Here is a 19,083-nt window from a genome sequence, read left to right on the forward strand (position 1 = left end):
GCAGTGAAAAGGGTGTTTATTATAAAGACATCAGCCTGAGAAAAGTACTCATCAACCCATTCACCATGCAGATCAAGTTAACTGGCTTTAACAGAGCACTGTCCATCAAAGAAAGACGTGAGCTTGCTTTCTGAGCACAAGTCATTGATTTTGTTATGCACAGGATATGGAAATAAGGGCGTTTTACTGAAAACTGAAAACTTACTGCTTACAGGAAGAGGCTGTAAATCAATAGTAGAGAGGGCAATTCACTCTTTCATGGAAACAAATGAAGGCTTATACAGAGTGCTGAAGGGGATGGTCGGAGGAAAGGGTCTTGTGAAACTTCGTAGGAAAAATAAACCGTTGTGCAAAGGTGAGACCAAAAACAAAAATGAAATGGAAATAGCATTGCTTGAAAACATGTAAAGCTCTTACACAAGTGACAGTAAAATTACCTTGATGACAAATAAGCAAAGTGTGAAACACAGCAGATTGACAGTGAATGTTTAGCCATGAATAAATGTTCTTGGGCATCCAGAGAATGCCATAGTAACAGCAACATTACCTCACATAAGGACTAATCAGCTCTCTTCTGAAAACTTTTACAGAATGCCTGGATCTACTTCGGAAACTTCGTGACAGAGAGTCAGAGATCAACTTATTTAACATTTTAGATCATGACTGGTTTAAAGAAACACCAGACACAGATGAAATCGCGTCCGAGTCGACAGACGGTGAGTCTCTAGATATTACCTCTCTGATTCATGTCCGCTTCAGCCTGATGTTTCTGATGTTAGGCAACATGCAGAAAGTAAACATCATGTATGCAACTTTCCCCGAAGGAATGGATCGCAGCAGCAGGGACGTGTTCGAATATGGGTATATCCCAGAAGGAATGGATCGCAGCAGCTCAATAGATGCATCTTGCGCAGTAACATTAATACAAATCAATACTCACCTGTATGAAATAACAGTGGGACACATGGGGGTGTGCGATATCACAATATTCGATCGTGAACGATTAAAATGTCTCCACGATCTGCTTTTGAAGAAATGTTGTAGTATTGTGTTACTGCACACATTCTATCAGCTGCGGTTCTGTTACATTCACATCACATGCTCTATATACACTCATGGGACACAGCCATTCACAAAAGCTGCCGGTTAAACGTTTCATTCGCAAAGCCTGTCAAACAGTGCCTGGATACTGGACTAAGATATCTTTCTAGTCTTATTGTGCTAATACTGTCAAATACACACAAGCTTCACATAAACACAGTTGGTTATGTCTAAAGTGAAAGCAAATATTTGAGAGAAAATCGAGTGCGTGTCATATGCATGTATATTAGACGCGTACCGGTCTTAAAGTGACAGTAGCCCAATACTAAACATGCTGCCGCTTGTCCTTAAAGGGCCCCTATAATGCTACTTTAAAGGACACAGTTTTAGGTAATAGTGGCCCACAGCTGATTAGCAGAATATTTCAGTAAGAATAATAACGTGAGTTAGCCAGTTAACAGGAGACCTACACAATATAAAACTCAAAACAAAGTATTTTGAACACCGGTAGAAAATATATACATCAACAGGATTAGTCCTACTTACAGGTTGCCCTGGTGAAAAAAAAAAGAAGCTAAGTATACTTGCAACCAGACTAATGATCAGTATACTCAAGTGTGTTAATGATTAGTTAACTTGAAGTGTGCTTTTTTTAAAACAACTAATTTTGTACTAAGTATATTTTAGTAGTAATTCAATTGTAGTAAAGCATAACTTTAAGTTTATTCAGTGTACTTTTGTTTACTAAATTGGAACAACTATATTAGTATACTTAGTATACTTTAGGTATATGCCTATGTAGGGACTAATTACATGCTTGATTAGTGATATTAAAGTGTACTTTATATGTGTTACAACAAGTACATTACAAATTCATTATGAGTGTCTTCGAAACATACAAGAAATATACCCAGGTGAAAAAGAAATATATTTAAAGGTGTGGTTGATTTTGATTTTACTATTTTTCTTTAGTTAGTGTGTAATGTTGCTGTTTGTGCATAAACAAAATCTATTATTTTTGGGGTATTTTGAGCTAAAACTTCACATGCACACTCTGGGGATAATCTGGTCTGATTATAATTTAACCAACAGTAATTCTGGATTGCGTCCACCAACAAGTAAATAGGAAATAAGCGAATCAGAACACTGCGCGCTAAACCAGCAGCGTGAACCACTAGTGTTTCTGTCTCACTCTGGATCTGCCACTGCATCACATTTCTCTCTGCGTGGCGTGGAGTGTCCGTTTTTATGTCGGCTCTCATGTTAACTGGTTAGAGCTTGTGTTAGAGCACAATGCTTGCGTGACACACACACTTCTCGAGCCGCGCCGAAACCGCGTGCTAGAAATAGAACCTCAACCGACGCCTATTTTTCACGCGACACGCAAGAGTGTTGGAAGTTTTCAGACAAAATAGAAGGCGCAAATACATATTAATAAATTACATTTTGATGCTTGAAAGTCTCTCGGTTTTGACAAATGCATATATAATTGTAATTAAAAAAATAGGCCTAATTATCGATTTTCAAATATTGCCCCTGTCAATAGGCCTACAGAACGAAACATTCTGTAGCCTATTTTGCCGTCAATACTGCCGACGTTGTCTTTGCTGTATCAGGCTATATATATTATGTTTAACATCCAAATGTAGATGGTCTGTCGGCGCACAGAGCCACGCAGTCGCAGACAGCACGTGAAGTTCGTGAACACCGAATTCCCTTTTCTTTCTTATCTATTTGTGTTTGAACAGACATGTGCACGAAAAAATAAGCCAGTGTCCGTCTCAACGAGTTTCCCCGTAAACGCAGTCAAAATAAAACGGATGCGTGTCATTACCGGTATTAGATACGTGCATTCGTCTTAAAGGGACAGCACCCAATATACCTGCAGCTGTTTGTGTCACCAAAGTTAATCAAACAACAAAAGAGAAAGAGTAAAATCACGTTTTGTCAAAAGATAAACTGTATTAATACTTAATACAGTTAATTTACCTGAAAAACATAAAGCACTGCTTTATTTCTCGTGTATTTGTGTTTTATTGTATTTATATTTGTATTTTGTTTATTAGTTTCTATGCAGATGCACTAGGCCTACCCTACACAATTACCCCAATCATCCTAGAATTATTAATTCTTTACAAAAAGAGCTATTCAAATCATCAGGTGAAATTGTTTTCAGGAAGTAGCAGTAAAGCAAGAAGAAGAAGTGCAAGATAGTTTTTCTAAATTTCATTTGACTCTATGTGCCTATAGGGGTGGGTTGGGGATGGTGGCAATGTAGTATCTGGATATTTGCCGTGGGATGAGGGCTTCGATTACCTCTCTCTTTTTTGACCATACATGTGTTTGCACCCCTGTACTATACTAAGTGTGTATTAAATCTGCAAAGATTTGTATGTATAATGCTGGGTACACACCAAAAGATAATCGGGGCTGATTTTGGGCCGATTTCCCCCCTTCTGACAATCGTAGTTGTGTCCCGATTATCTTGATGGTTCTATAGATTATTTTATCAGATTTTCCCTTGGTGTGAGGTGTGTTAAGAGCGTCTGAACCTGATCGGAAGAACGTTGGAACCGCCCTGATCTCGAATCGTAAATATTCAGCATGTTTAATATTTACGATCAGAAATCATGATGTGTAGGGGGAATCCCGAGAACAAACGCGCGCACGCTCTGGAGATTATCACGTGAAACGAAACAATATCCAATCAGAAAGCGAGATGATGGAAGACGGAAGCATAACAAATGCAGTCATGGCGCAGCACAAAGTGAAATTGATGTGGACAGCAGAGATGGAGGATCAGCTTGTTGATTTGTGGCAACAGCACGAATGTTTATACAGCGTGTTCTGTGAAAATCATTCCAAACACTATCATCGCAATTTCTTCCTGCATATCGTCCGCCATGCTTATTCTGAGGTCTCGCAAGATTTATTGAGATTTCCTGTGTTCACAGACGAGACTCTGGTTTAACATCTGTTCGTCTGTGATGTCTTTGTCACATCATGGCACACCACACATTATAGGAGCAAAACGCTTAAATCTAGGATTTTTTGTCCTCATGTTTGTGGTCTATCACATTTTGTAAAAAATCTTTTGGTGTACCCAGCATTACATGTATTATTTTGAAACCACATCAAGTATATTAAGTGTATTTCAAGATATTTGAATATATTTTAAGCTATTTGCACTATATTTAGTTAAACTGTGCTAAAATGGAACCACTTCAAGTACATTTAGTGCATTTAAGTGTATTTCTTTACAGTTCATTACAAATATACTTTCATATGTCTTAAACTAGTTATAATATATTTGAAGCTTAATTGTAATTTTCCTCAAGAACACTTAAATAGCATTTCAGCTCATTAAAAAATGTATTATCTTTACACTAATAGTTTATTATAAAGTTTTATTCAGTATTCAAAATGATATATTAAAAGTGCAAAAATAAATCCAAATGTTAAGACACACAGACTTTGAAATCAAGAAAACTTTAATATAGTATCTTGTTTAAGTTGCAAAATAAATCAGGAGAACATTAAAAAAGTATAACAGCATATATAATCTCTTGAACAAAATACTTAACAAAGATCAGTGAAATGCTATGGCAGAGCTATATTTATACTTTTTGCAGAACATTTCAGTTATACCTGTATTACTGAAAAGTACACTGAATATTACATCACTAAATAAATTAGCATCACAATGCAATTTTCTGAAAAAAAACAAACAAAAAAACAAAGTTACGGAAAAACAATGTGCAGAAGTGAATAATGCATTATGTACAAACTCAGGCCTACAAACGGCTGAACCAAAGAAACAGAGGAGTTAGAGTGTCACATCTCCATCTTCAAGTGGACGATCACTTCTCTGAGTTCGACTCATTTTCCACAACTGAGGGCTTGTGGCTCAGACTAGGGGTGTAAATCGGACAGTTCATCACGATACGATACAATATCGATTCTCTCAGCCAGCGATACGATATATGTTTAGGGTTCAGTCAGTCTTGTCAGGCGTCTATTTCAGATGAGGAGATTAACGTTATAAAGACACACCGGCAGACAGTATGGTTGGTGAGTAAACGAAAATGTGCGCTTTGGCGGAAGTATGTTACGTGAGAATGTGGAGAGTGTCAAAATAAAGGTGTATATCGATATTTTAAGTGTGGAATCGATGCATCGTATCGTTAGTAGGGATGCTCGATTATGGAAAAAATCATAATCACGATTATTTTGGTCAGTATTGAAATCACGATTATGTAACACGATTATTTCACATGACTTTGGGAACGTGTTGCATTTATTAAAGCTGTAGTCTACGATGTTGAAAATCGGTCGAGAAAGCCTGAGACGGTTGGGAAGTTTTAAAAAACTCATCCCGCCCCTCCACACACACACCCCTCCCTTCTGTGCTACCTGATCCCTCCCACCGGGAAACGACCTGAACAACGTCACTCAGTCAAGCTGTGATCACCGGTAGTAAACATCGGAACAGCGCATCTTGTTCAAATTCCGATCGGCTCAAACAGAAACCCGCTTTTTTTATCTCTGCTCTTTCCTCTACAGACTTTCTCTTTCTTCCAACCTGTCGGTTTGTTTTTTCTCCATTGCTGAGCTGATGCTACTTTGCTAGCTACCATAGGCTGTCAGCTGCTTGCCCGCGAAATTTCATGTCGCAGGAGGGGGGTGGGGTGGAGACGCGAGCGCCAGGTGGAGTTTCAAGTGGAGCGGGGGATTGGATGAGAGCAGTTGACCAATGTAAGCTGTCCGGCCGGACAGCTTACATTGGTCAACTTCTCTGCAGCTGTACACCCAATAGAGTGAATGGATTTTTTTCATTCTTTTTTCTCTTCATATTGTTAGGATTGTACTGTAGAACCATAACCAGCATCTAAACGAGGTTATTAATAATGAACAATCTTTGAAATCGTAGACCATAGCTTTAAAAAGACACGGTAACACTTTACAATAAGGTTAATTAGTTAACATTAGTTAATGTATTAACTAACAATGAGGAATACATTTGTTACAGTATTTATTAATATTTTTTAATGTTAGTTAATAAAAATACAGCTGTTCATTGTTTGTTCATGTTAGTTCACAGTGCATTAACTAATGTTAACAAATACAACCTTTCATTTTAATAACGTATTAGTAAATGGTGAAATTAATATTAACTAAGATTAATAAATGCTGTAGAAGTATTGTTCATTATTAGTTAATGTTAACTATGGTAGTTAACTAATGCTAATTAATGAACCTTATTGTAAAGTGTTACCAAAGACACCTTTCAACAATTCTTAAAAAAATCAAAATTTTAACATTGATTGTACTTTTTGAACTATTAAAATAAATAATATAACAGATAATACTTCAATGAGTATTTTAATAATTCCTGCAGGTCTACCACTTATAATGCGGGAAATTCCCCCACAAACATTGATTCACTTTAGCATGTAGATTGTATGAGTAGCCTAAATGAATCCACACAGATTATAAAATCAAATCAATAATTTTAAAACTTTCTCCAAGACGCAATTTCACAAACCGTGTGAATGTTCAGCGGTGCTGCGTCTTCCTCTCTGTCTCTCGAAATGGGTTGGACAAGGCAAGCGTCGAAACTACACTTTCGCGTTTAGGAGTCGGGACATGACGGAATTGTCACAATTGTCACAATTGGGCCAGCATTGCATTGTAACTAAAGTTTATCATTTTCACTTCTTTTTAAGTCTTATCAGTTTAAACATTCAAGCTGAGAGAGTGTATGGCATCGGGAGGGGCGGATGTGCTCGTGCGCGCGTCATTCAGAACACATGAAAAAAATAGAGCGTTCTTTCAAAACAGAACATGGCAAAATAATAGGTTTTACTCGATTGTACTATTTTGGTGATTGTTGGGAGCCAAGATCGAAATCGAAATTCAATTAATTGCGCAGCCCTAATCGTTAGACGTTATATCGATGCATATCGATGTATCGTTACACCCCTAGCTCAGACACTGTAGTGTTTGAAGACTGCTTTATCACAGGATCTGTGAAAGGGAAGTAATAAAATTAACCAATGATTAACATTGTATCCATGTTTGAATATATGTAAAATAATTTGCATAGAAATGCATTAGAATTCCGTTGACTTCAGTTTACCTCTCAAAGCTTTGGCTATATCCTTACAAATATTGTATACTAGGGGTGTGCCGGTTTCAGAATTGGTGATGGCGGTTATGACGTGAGTCAAATGTGACGGTTCGTAACAAAACCATTGTCGGGGGGGGGGGGGGGGTTTCAATGTTGTGTTCAACTTCACAATGCAATGCAAGTGAACGCGGCGCATCGGAGCCTCCATGTCACGGTTATTGTCTCTTTATTTATTAAATACATGCAATTGGTTGATGAAACATTTATTAAAATTAAGATACAATTTGTACATAACGAAATTCGCTTTAAAGAAAGGCTTTCTACAAAGCAAAACTTAATGAAGTGGTAAAAATAATGTCTGATGATTTACAAAGCAAAACTTCATTACGTGGTAAAAACCATGTCTCCCGATTGCAAATGTTCATTGCTAATGTTTATTATTGCAAATGTTTTTCATTTGTTTAATAAATCTCATAATGATGTCACATCACTATATCATAGCTTTTATTTCTATCTATCTATTTTATTTTCTATATCAAATGATCGGTCGGTCAAGGGGTAGGCCTACTTGGCAAAGAAAAGAATCAAATACAGTTGGAAACGACGTAGACCATTAATAACACAGACGGTTAACAATTGTTTTTAATTAGTATTTAAACATTCTCTATGATAAAAAATGTTTGTAAAAAAATATTTTAATAACACGGTTTTGGCGGTTATAGAGTTGTAATGACGGTGTTCAACTATAACCGTCGGTCTCACGGTTATATACTAACCGTCACACCCCTATTGTATACCAGGACTAGGACAAGTGACTTGCAGCTTTACCAAAAAAAAACAATTGATTTTAACATGAATGACCCAAAGGCAGCACACATTAGACACCTGAAATGGACACGTTGCTAACATTTTCCTAACTGTCAATCACCTTTCAATAGGCCTCAAAAATCTCTATACCAGAGGTGATATGAGATTAAACCAGACTTACTACTCTCTTCTTGACTCGTCTCTGCACTCAGACTTCAGTTTTTCCTTCTATAGCAGTGGGGCTGAAAAACAGCAAATGTGAAAAAAGAGAAATTGTATATACACATATAAGGCAGGCAAGTTATGACAAATGATTTGTTTTCTTTTTAAGAATGACAGCACGCTGAGTACAATGTACTTGGTGGGTGATATAATCTAAACCCTTCAGACTCAGCAGTTTCAGATGTATACTCTCTTATAAGCATCCCTTTTAACAATGTAATCTGGAAAGTAATCAAAAAGGCAATAAGGTTGTCAAGCTTGAACAGATATAAACACCAATCAGCACACACTATATTTAACAATATAACAATATAATGACATTCCAAATGTCACACGCCATGCAAACCTGAAGAAGCTGGGTAAAATTAAAAATTAAAAAAATAAATTAAAAAAATAATAATAATTATATTAAAATCTGTCATTATTTGCTCTAATGTTGTTCCAGACCTGTATTCATTTCTTTCTTGTGCTGAACACAAAATAAGATGTTTTGAGTAATGTGGCGATCCAAACAGTTGCTGGTCTTCTGGGAAAAACTATACTATGGAAGTCACCGGTGACCAGCAACTGTTTGGTTACCCACATTCTTCAACATAACTTTTATTTTCAATAATCACTGCCAACTTTGTTTGCTTGTGTTATTGCTCTTGTTTTCTGACCTGATATTAAGGATGAAAACACATCAAAATAACATTAAGCGCGTGACTACTTGTATCGTGTGGCAGAGCAGTGTAGCGAAAGGATAATCATATTATCCTTACTTGTAGTAACATACAAAAATAGAAAAAGGGAAAACCGCGCTCAGACGGGAACCGGTTCTCACCGTTCTTTTAAAGCAGTTGCTCATTGAGTCGAACGACACGCAGCACTACTGTTTCGGTGACGGTGTTTCATTTACTGTTGGTTACTAGGTTACCAATACCACGTCGTCCGCTCAAACAGCCTGATGGAAACGCACCTAATTCACATTTTTTGTTTGAAAAAGATTTGCTTCACGTTTGGATGGAAACCCAGCTACTGAAAATGTTTGTTTTTTTTTAAATAATTTACATGAAGTCTATAACCGATGCTTCTAGGCTTTGGCTGTGTAATTCAGTTATATCTCATACTATCTACATACCCAATTTAACAAATCAATTCTTACTAGAGAATTTCATGAAGAATAAAGTCTTGTCAACTTACCTTTCTTGCCAAACGTCTCTCCCATCTTTTTTCTTTGACACTATAATCAGAGACACTATCATCATCTCCCTGTTTCACCTAAGGACACAGCGTTTGGATGCCACTCTTTACAGCAGCCAAACAAGAACGGCCTTCCCTCCCTTGTGTGTGTTTTTCTGAAAGCAAAGAATATTGATTAGAAACATCTTTTTTATTAGCACAGGTTACAGCTGAATGATTAACGTAAAACTGTCCTGCAGGTTTAGCATTGAAGTTCACGTGACTAGAAGAGGCACAGAGCTGATGCTGGGCTGCACAAAAGCCACAGTAATCGAGTCCCTAGCGGTGGGCCATATGGCAAAAATATCATATCACCATTTTTATCTAGAAAATCATGATTCACGATTTAATCACAATTCTATTTTGCATGTTGGTTTTATTATTTTGCCAGTGACTGAGCACAACAGCCAAACTAATGTCCCTATTTTAAAAACAGAGTCTTAAAAGGTAACAACTTATAAAATAAAAAAAGAATGGCAGACATTTGGCCCAAAGTAGCAAAGATAGTAACTTTTGTCGTTCTTTTTTTTTTGTTATTAAAAAATATAAACAAAGATTTCAGATCACTGATGACTGGTGATGACTGGTGATGTTTTACTAAACACTGGAAATGTCTTGCTTGCAGGAATTGAAAACACAAAGGATTTGAACTGCGAAAACAGCGCTCTAGACAAGGCCTTGGTAAGATTGATTACAAGACCGAAGTGGAAATAACATTGCTTGGAAAACATATAAAGCTGTGACACATAAAGTGACAGTAAAATGATAAGTGTCAAACCTTGATGACGAATGAGCAAAGTGTAAAACACAGGGGACTGATAATGAATGTTAGCAGTGATTAAATGTTCATTTGACACAACAAATGCTTTGTATGTCATGGTAACATTCACCTTACGTATAGCCTACTACAGAAAGGTCAAAGGTTATTAATCCGCTCTCTTCACAGAAATATTCACAGAACATCGGCTTGATGCAAAAGACTACTTGACTTCAGAGAACCTGTTAGATCATCCCTGAGAATGAAGAAGAAAGAAGCCAAAAAAGTAAGAAAAATAAATGTTTTTTTTGTTTTTTTATCAATTCAGGCCTTTAAATCAAAAAGACATTATTTGAGATAAAACAGACTCAGACCTGCCAACCTGTACGTATTTTGAGCTCAAAGTACGCTGGTATGATTTGTCATTCTAAACTACGCAAAAACCTGGTGCACGCACTGTACTCGAATCAGTTAGACCGATCATAGCGCTGGTTCATTCCCCAAATAGCAAGCCAGGATGATTGACAAATGCGTAAGGCTCATGACTGAAAAGAGACAGCAATACAGAATCCGGCTCGATCCCCCTTCCACCCCCGCCGTCGGGTGGATTTCTGAAGCGAGGACAGGACAGTAGTCTCGGTGCTTCTGACTCCTTATGGTAAACAGGCTGGGGGAGATTTGTTGAAATATAGAATTGAGTTTACTTAATCCTCTGCGTGATCGCATGGATTGACTCTAAATTACGCTCTGTCATTCATAGTCACTTTGAACAATATAATCTAAATAAACTTGAAATTGCTATAGCTTTATGACAGTGCTCTGACTTGTGGATGACCGACAACTGTGAGTCTGGAGAAACAAGCATTTATTTGTTCATTCTCAGTGTTGAGAAATGTAGCATGAATGTGTAATGTCATTGTGTTAAAAATAACTAAAGTACCTAATTTCTTTACATATTCATTTAGTATGAAAACTAGCGTGGGTCACAGAGAGTGATGAAGCAGACAGGGTGAATATATAGTAACTGAAGTTTATTATGAACAGAAGCACGGAAACCAGCAGATGTAAATGATGAGTTGAACACAATGAAGATAGTTGAATGGAACTTAGCTGATGAATAACAGTATTGTCCTTCACAGGTAGAGAACGGAACAAGGCTGATGGCAGACGTGGATGAGAGTCACTGACGATGATAGCAGGTTCGTGGATCGGACGACGAGGATGACAGGTAAGTATGACAGGTAAGTGGAACAGGTAAGTCAATGGAAAGACGAGATCAGACAATGAAGAGTGGTGCAAGTGAGTGTATATAGTGAACAGGTGACGAGGTACAGGTGTGGTGATTAGTAATCAGGGGAGAGTGAACAAGTGGGTGGAGTCTGTAGATCTGGTGGAGCCGTGACAGCGTGTTAATTACTTATGGATTTAAAAGTGCCATTGTCTCAGTGCTGTGCAAGCTCTCTCTCTCACAAACGCGCACACAGAAAGAGAAGACGGGCAACTGGAAGTCTAAATTTTGTTCTTGCTTGTGTTTTTTTTCTGTCAAAATATTAGAAAGCATTTTGTATTATCCATCATCCATCATTATCCATTTTAAAAAATCGTTAAAATACTGTTAACAGAATCCCTCATTATATAGGCCTACTAGATATTCTTTTTAGAATAAGTGATTAGTTTTGCTACTATTGGTCCTGTCTATTCATTGTCGACAGTTTTCTATAAATATGCAACCCTCAACAAACCACCTGTCTGGTCTTAATTTTCACCGTTTCCGCGTAGCCACGCGAACTGGAATTATCCCTACAATGTTTTATCTGTAGAGAGGTAAAGGGAAGAAGGCCTTCTCAGGGGAGAGACTAGTGACACTTCAGGACTGCGCTGTCGTCACCTCCAGGCGCAGGTCCTTCATCAGATCTGGATTGTGGTAAACCTCGGGATAAACAGAGAGACTAAAATTAGCGTAGATGCCATTCTTCTTATGATGTAACGAGTACATCAGGATTTGTGGAAAGTGTTCCCGGTTCCGGCTGACCTGATCTATGCAGCCTAACATTGAACTATAGAAGTCTGTAATGTGTTATGTGTATGCTAGCTCAAAGAGATGTGTTTTTAGTCTAGCTTTGAACTGACAGAGTGTGTCTGCTTCCCGGACAATGTTAGGAAGACTGTTCCAGAGTTTTGGTGCTAAATAGGAAAAGGATCTACCGCCAGCAGTCGATTTTAGTATTCTAGGTATTATCAACTGGCCGGAAGGTAAATTGGCCTAGGTAATACCAGCTTTAGAAAGAAATGATATCTGCGAGGATTTCCACTCTCTGGATTTAGACCGTACCATAGTACTGAGACTGCTCTCATTAGAGTTACAAATGATTTGCTCTTATCATCCGATCGTAGTTTTATCTCTCTATTAGTGTTACTCGATCTTAGTGCTGCATTTCATACTATTGACCACAACATTCTTTTAAATAGACTCGAAAATTATGTTGGCATTAGTGGAATCGCATTAGCATGGTTTAAATCATACTTATCTGACCGTTATCAGTTTGTAGCAGTAAATGAAGAGATGTCTTATCGATTGCAAGTTCAGTATGGCGTACCACAAGGCTCAGTACTAGAACCGCTGCTGTTCACTCTGTACATGCTACCCTTGGGAGATATCATTAGGAAGCATGGAATTAGCTTTCACTGTTATGCTGACGATACTCGGCTCTATATTTCTTCACGCCCTGACGAAACTTACCAGTTCACAAAATTAACGGAATGTATAGCCGATATAAAAAATTGGATGACTAGTAATTTCCTACTACTTAATTCTGAAAAAAATGAGATTCTAATTATTGGACAAAAAACTTCCTCAAGTAATAATCCAGAATACTGTCTAACACTTGATGGCTGCTCTGTCAAGTCTTCGTCGTCGGTTAGGAACCTGGGTGTGCTCTTTGATGCCAGTCTTTCATTTGAAAGTCACATGTCTAGTATCTGTAAAATCTATAAAAAAAAAAAAAGGCCCTTAAGAGAGCAGCCAGAAAAATGGAGTGCAAACTGGAAGAAAACAAAACTAGAGGTATTTCGCATTTCATGGAAAGAGAGCTCGACTGCATACAGAGAGGCCTTAAAAGCTGCTAGATATGCTTATTTTTCAACCCTATTAGAAGAAAATAAACAAAAGCCTAGGTATTTATTTGAAACAGTGGCTAAACTAAAAATGAAAAGTAAAGCTTCAAGCCTAGAAGTTTCCAAGCAGCACAGCAGTAATGACTTTATGAACTTCTTCACTTATAAGATTGATAATATCAGGGACAAAATTATAACTATGCGACCGTCTACTACAGTATCGCATCAGGCAGAGCATTGTAGTGTCCCTAAGGAAAAATTCGATTCATTCATTGCTACAGGAGAGGAAGAATTCGTCAAACTCGTTAAGCCATCTAAATCGACAACATGTATGTTAGACCCTATACCGACTAAGCTACTGAAAGAGATGCTTCCAGAGGTCATAGATCCTCTTCTCAATATCATTAATTCATCTTTGTCATTAGGATACGTACCAAAAACTTATTTAGCTGGCTATGATTAAACCGTTTGTTAAAAAACGCAATTTGATCGTACAGAATTAGTCAATTACAGGCCGATCTCGAATCTTCCTTTTCTGTCAAAGATACTAGACAAGGCGGTATCCTCACAACTATGTTCCTTTTCAGTCCAGTCAAGTCAAGTCATCTTCATTTATATAGCGCTTTTAACAATGTAGATTGTTCCAAAGCGGCTTTACAGAGATACAAGGATAGTTTAAAGTAACAGAGATTGTTTTGGCTTTATAGCAGTTCTTGAATAGAGTTATTTTCCAGCTAAAGTTAATTTGATTGATTCACTTCGGTCGCAACGATCATTAGTTATTAACTTGGGGGGGCGCTAACACGACACCGTTTTAACAGGTAACTCTACACAGACTTTAAACGCGAAACCTGTGAGAACGCTGATGGCGTGCACATGCGTATTACGTGTTCAGTCTATTGGTATGCGCGTTTGAATATATGTGCGCAGGTTTGTAATTCCCTACAAACCAAGCCTTAAAAAACTAATTGTCTGGCCTTAACATTGTGATACAGAATTATATCACTTCAGGGTAGATAAGCGAACCGAATTTTCCCGACAACGCTTTATCTGTAGACTGGTAAAGGGATCCTCCATAAGGAGAAACTAGTTGCCACTTTAGCACCCCGCTATGACATCGGGTCCAGGCGCAGGTCCTTCATCAGATCTGGATACGGCCTGGATCCGGCAGGCTGCGGGAAAACCTCGAGATAAACAAAGACACTAAAATTAGCGTAGATGCCATTCTTCTTATGATGTAACGAGTACATCAGGATTTGTGAAAAGTGTTCCCGGTTCCGGCTGACCTGATCTATGCAGCCTAACATTGAACTATAGAAGTCTGTAATGTGTTATGTGTATGCTAGCTCAAAGAGATGTGTTTTTAGTCTAGCTTTGAACTGACAGAGTGTGTCTGCTTCCCGGACAATGTTAGGAAGACTGTTCCAGAGTTTTGGTGCTAAATAAGAAAAGGATCTACCGCCAGCAGTCGATTTTGGTATTCTAGGTATTATCAACTGGCCGGAAGGTAAATTGGCCTAGGCAATACCAGCTTTTAGAAAGAAATGATATCTGCGAGGATTTCCAGTCTCAGGATTTAGACCGTACCATAGTACTGAGACTGCTCTCATTAGAGTTACAAATGATTTGCTCTAATCATCCGATCGTGGTTGTATCTCTCTATTAGTGTTACTCGATCTTAGTGCTGCATTTCATACTATTGACCACAACATTCTTTTAAATAGACTCGAAAATTATGTTGGCATTAGTGGAATCACATTAGCATGGTTTAAATCATACTTATCTGACCGTTATCAGTTTGTAGCAGTAAATAAAGAGATGTCTTATCGATTGCAAGTTCAGTATGGCGTACCACAAGGCTCAGTACTAGGACCGCTGCTGTTCACTCTGTACATGCTACCCTTGGGAGATATCATTAGGAAGCATGGAATTAGCTTTCACTGTTATGCTGACGATACTCGGCTCTATATTTCTTCACGCCCTGACGAAACTTACCAATTCCCTACAAACCAAGCCTTAAAAAAAGACTTGTCTGGCCTTAACATTTTGATACAGAATTATATCACTTCGGGGTAGATAAGCGAACCGAATTTTCCCGACAATGCTTTATCTGTAGAGTGGTGAAGGGATCCTCCATAAGGAGAAACTATTTGGCACTTTAGCACCCCGCTATGACATCAGGTCCAGGCGCAGGTCCTTCATCAGATCTGGATATGGCCTGGATCCGGCAGGCTGCGGGAAAACCTCGAGATAAACAAAGACACTAAAATTAGCGTAGATGCCATTCTTCTTATGATGTAACGAGTACATCAGGATTTGTGGAAAGTGTTCCCGGTTCCGGCTGACCTGATCTATGCAGCCTAACATTGAACTATAGAAGTCTGTAATGTGTTATGTGTATGCTAGCTCAAAGAGATGTGTTTTTAAGTCTAGCTTTGAACTGACAGAGTGTGTCTACTTCCCGGACAATGTTAGGAAGACTGTTCCAGAGTTTTGGTGCTAAATAGGAAAAGGATCTACCGCCAGCAGTCGATTTTGGTATTCTAGGTATTGTCAACTGGCCGGAAGGTAAATTGGCCTAGGCAATACCAGCTTTTAGAAAGAAATGATATTTGCGAGGATTTCCAGTCTCAGGATTTAGACCGTACCATAGTACTGAGACTGCTCTCATTAGAGTTACAAATGATTTGCTCTTATCATCCGATCGTGGTTGTATCTCTCTATTAGTGTTACTCGATCTTAGTGCTGCATTTCATACTATTGACCACAACATTCTTTTAAATAGACTCAAAAATTATGTTGGCATTAGTGGAATCACATTAGCATGGTTTAAATCATACTTATCTGACCGTTATCAGTTTGTAGCAGTAAATGAAGAGATGTCTTATCGATTGCAAGTTCAGTATGGCGTACCACAAGGCTCAGTACTAGGACCGCTGCTGTTCACTCTGTACATGCTACCCTTGGGAGATATCATTAGGAAGCATGGAATTAGCTTTCACTGTTATGCTGACGATACTCGGCTCTATATTTCTTCACGCCCTGACGAAACTTACCAAGTCACAAAATTAACGGAATGTATAGCTGATATAAAAAATTGGATGACTAGTAATTTCCTACTACTTAATTCTGAAAAAAACGAAATTCTAATTATTGGACAAAAAACTTCCTCAAGTAGTAATCCTGAATACTGTATAACACTTGATGTCTGCTCTGTCAAGTCTTCGTCGTCGGTTAGGAACCTGGGTGTGCTCTTTGATACCAGTCTTTCATTTGAAAGTCACATGTCTAGTATCTGTAAAATCAAAAAAAAAAAAAAATCAAAAAAAAAAAAGGCCCTTAAGAGAGCAGCCAGAAAAATGGAGCGCAAACTGAAAGAAAACAAACCTAGAGGTATTTCGCATTTCATTGAAAGAGAGCTCGACTGCATACAGAGAGGCCTTAAAAGCTGCGAGATCTGCTTATTTTTCAACCCTATTAGAAGAAAATAAACAAAAGCCTAGGTATTTATTTGAAACAGTGGCTAAACTAAAAACAAAAAATAAAGCTTCAAGCCCAGAAGTTTCCAAGCAGCACAGCAGTAATGACTTTATGAACTTCTTCACTTATAAGATTGATAATATCAGGGACAAAATTATAACTATGCGACCGTCTACTACAGTATCGCATCAGGCAGAGCATTGTAGTGTCCCTAAGGAAAAATTTGATTCATTCATTTGCTACAGGAGAGGAAGAATTCGTCAAACTCGTTAAATCATCTAAATCGACAACATGTATGTTAGACCCTATACCGACTAAGCTACTGAAAGAGATGCTTCCAGAGGTCATAGATCCTCTTCTCAATATCATTAATTCATCTTTGTCATTAGGATACGTACCAAAATCTTATTTAGCTGGCTATGATTAAACCGTTTGTTAAAAAACGCAATTTGATCGTACAGAATTAGTCAATTACAGGCCGATCTCGAATCTTCCTTTTCTGTCAAAGATACTAGACAAGGCGGTATCCTCACAACTGTGTTCCTTTTCAGTCCAGTCAAGTCAAGTCATCTTCATTTATATAGCGCTTTTAACAATGTAGATTGTTCCAAAGCGGCTTTACAGAGATACAAGGATAGTTTAAAGTAACAGAGATTGTTTTGGCTTTATAGCAGTTCTTGAATAGAGTTATTTTCCAGCTAAAGTTAATTTGATTGATTCACTTCGGTCGCAACGATCATTAGTTATTAACTTGGGGGGCCGCTAACACGACACCGTTTTAACAGGTAACTCTACACAGACTTTAAATGCGAAACCTGTGAGAACGCTGATGGCGTGCACATGCGTATTACGTGTTCAGTCTATTGGTATGCGCGTTTGAATATATGTGCGCAGGTTTGTAATTCCCTACAAACCAAGCCTTAAAAAACTAATTGTCTGGCCTTAACATTGTGATACAGAATTATATCACTTCAGGGTAGATAAGCGAACCGAATTTTCCCGACAACGGTTTATCTGTAGACTGGTAAAGGGATCCTCCATAAGGAGAAACTAGTTGCCACTTTAGCACCCCGCTATGACATCGGGTCCAGGCGCAGGTCCTTCATCAGATCTGGATACGGCCTGGATCCGGCAGGCTGCGGGAAAACCTCGAGATAAACAAAGACACTAAAATTAGCGTAGATGCCATTCTTCTTCTGATGTAACGAGTACATCAGGATTTGTGAAAAGTGTTCCCGGTTCCGGCTGACCTGATCTATGCAGCCTAACATTGAACTATAGAAGTCTGTAATGTGTTATGTGTATGCTAGCTCAAAGAGATGTGTTTTTAGTCTAGCTTTGAACTGACAGAGTGTGTCTGCTTCCCGGACAATGTTAGGAAGACTGTTCCGGAGTTTTGGTGCTAAATAGGAAAAGGATCTACCGCCAGCAGTCGATTTTGGTATTCTAGGTATTATCAACTGGCCGGAAGGTAAATTGGCCTAGGCAATACCAGCTTTTAGAAAGAAATGATATCTGCGAGGATTTCCAGTCTCAGGATTTAGACCGTACCATAGTACTGAGACTGCTCTCATTAGAGTTACAAATGATTTGCTCTTATCATCCGATCGTGGTTGTATCTCTCTATTAGTGTTACTCGATCTTAGTGCTGCATTTCATACTATTGACCACAACATTCTTTTAAATAGACTCGAAAATTATGTTGGCATTAGTGGAATTACATTAGCATGGTTTAAATCATACTTATCTGACCGTTATCATTTTGTAGCAGTAAATGAAGAGATGTCTTATCGATTGCAAGTTCAGTATGGCGTACCACAAGGCTCAGTACTAGGACCGCTGCTGTTCACTCTGTACATGCTACCCTTGGGAGATATCATTAGGAAGCATGGAATTAGCTTTCACTGTTATGCTGACGATACTCGGCTCTATATTTCTTCACGCCCTGACGAAACTTACCAATTCACAAAATTAACGGAATGTATAGCTGATGTAAAAAATTGGATGACTAGTAATTTCCTACTACTTAATTCTGAAAAAAACGAGATTCTAATTATTGGACAAAAAACTTCCTCAAGTAGTAATCCTGAATACTGTATAACACTTGATGGCTGCTCTGTCAAGTCTTCGTCGTCGGTTAGGAACCTGGGTGTGCTCTTTGATACCAGTCTTTCATTTGAAAGTCACATGTCTAGTATCTGTAAAATAAATAAAAAAATTATAATAAAAAAAGGCCCTTAAGAGAGCAGCCAGAAAAATGGAGCGCAAACTGGAAGAAAACAAAACTAGAGGTATTTCGCATTTCATGGAA

The 19,083-nt window shown here is 38.1% G+C and overlaps 1 protein-coding gene across 1 annotated transcript; it reads left to right on the forward strand.

Moving 5' to 3' along the window:
- The first annotated feature begins 219 nt into the window (after positions 1-219).
- On the forward strand, positions 220-10,434 carry LOC311092794 (uncharacterized protein). The gene is made up of 4 exons (XM_084129748.1): positions 220-355; positions 591-716; positions 10,047-10,102; positions 10,368-10,434. Exons 1-4 carry the CDS (start codon positions 259-261, stop codon positions 10,407-10,409), a joined length of 321 nt encoding a protein of 106 aa, XP_083985874.1. The 5' UTR covers positions 220-258; the 3' UTR covers positions 10,410-10,434.
- Positions 10,435-19,083: the final 8,649 nt, after the last annotated feature.

This window comes from Abramis brama, assembly GCF_963993115.1.
Source record: "Abramis brama genome assembly, chromosome: 11".
NCBI classification, from domain to species: domain Eukaryota; kingdom Metazoa; phylum Chordata; class Actinopteri; order Cypriniformes; family Leuciscidae; genus Abramis; species Abramis brama.

Bases quoted from the DNA above. Each gene is read 5' to 3' on its own strand.
- LOC311092794 (XM_084129748.1), top strand. From the start codon at position 259: ATGGAAACAAATGAAGGCTTATACAGAGTGCTGAAGGGGATGGTCGGA. The intron at 717-10,046 runs GTGAGTCTCTAG...TCTTGCTTGCAG, and splicing joins CGCGTCCGAGTCGACAGACG to GAATTGAAAACACAAAGGAT. The intron at 10,103-10,367 runs GTAAGATTGATT...CTCTCTTCACAG, and splicing joins GCGCTCTAGACAAGGCCTTG to AAATATTCACAGAACATCGG.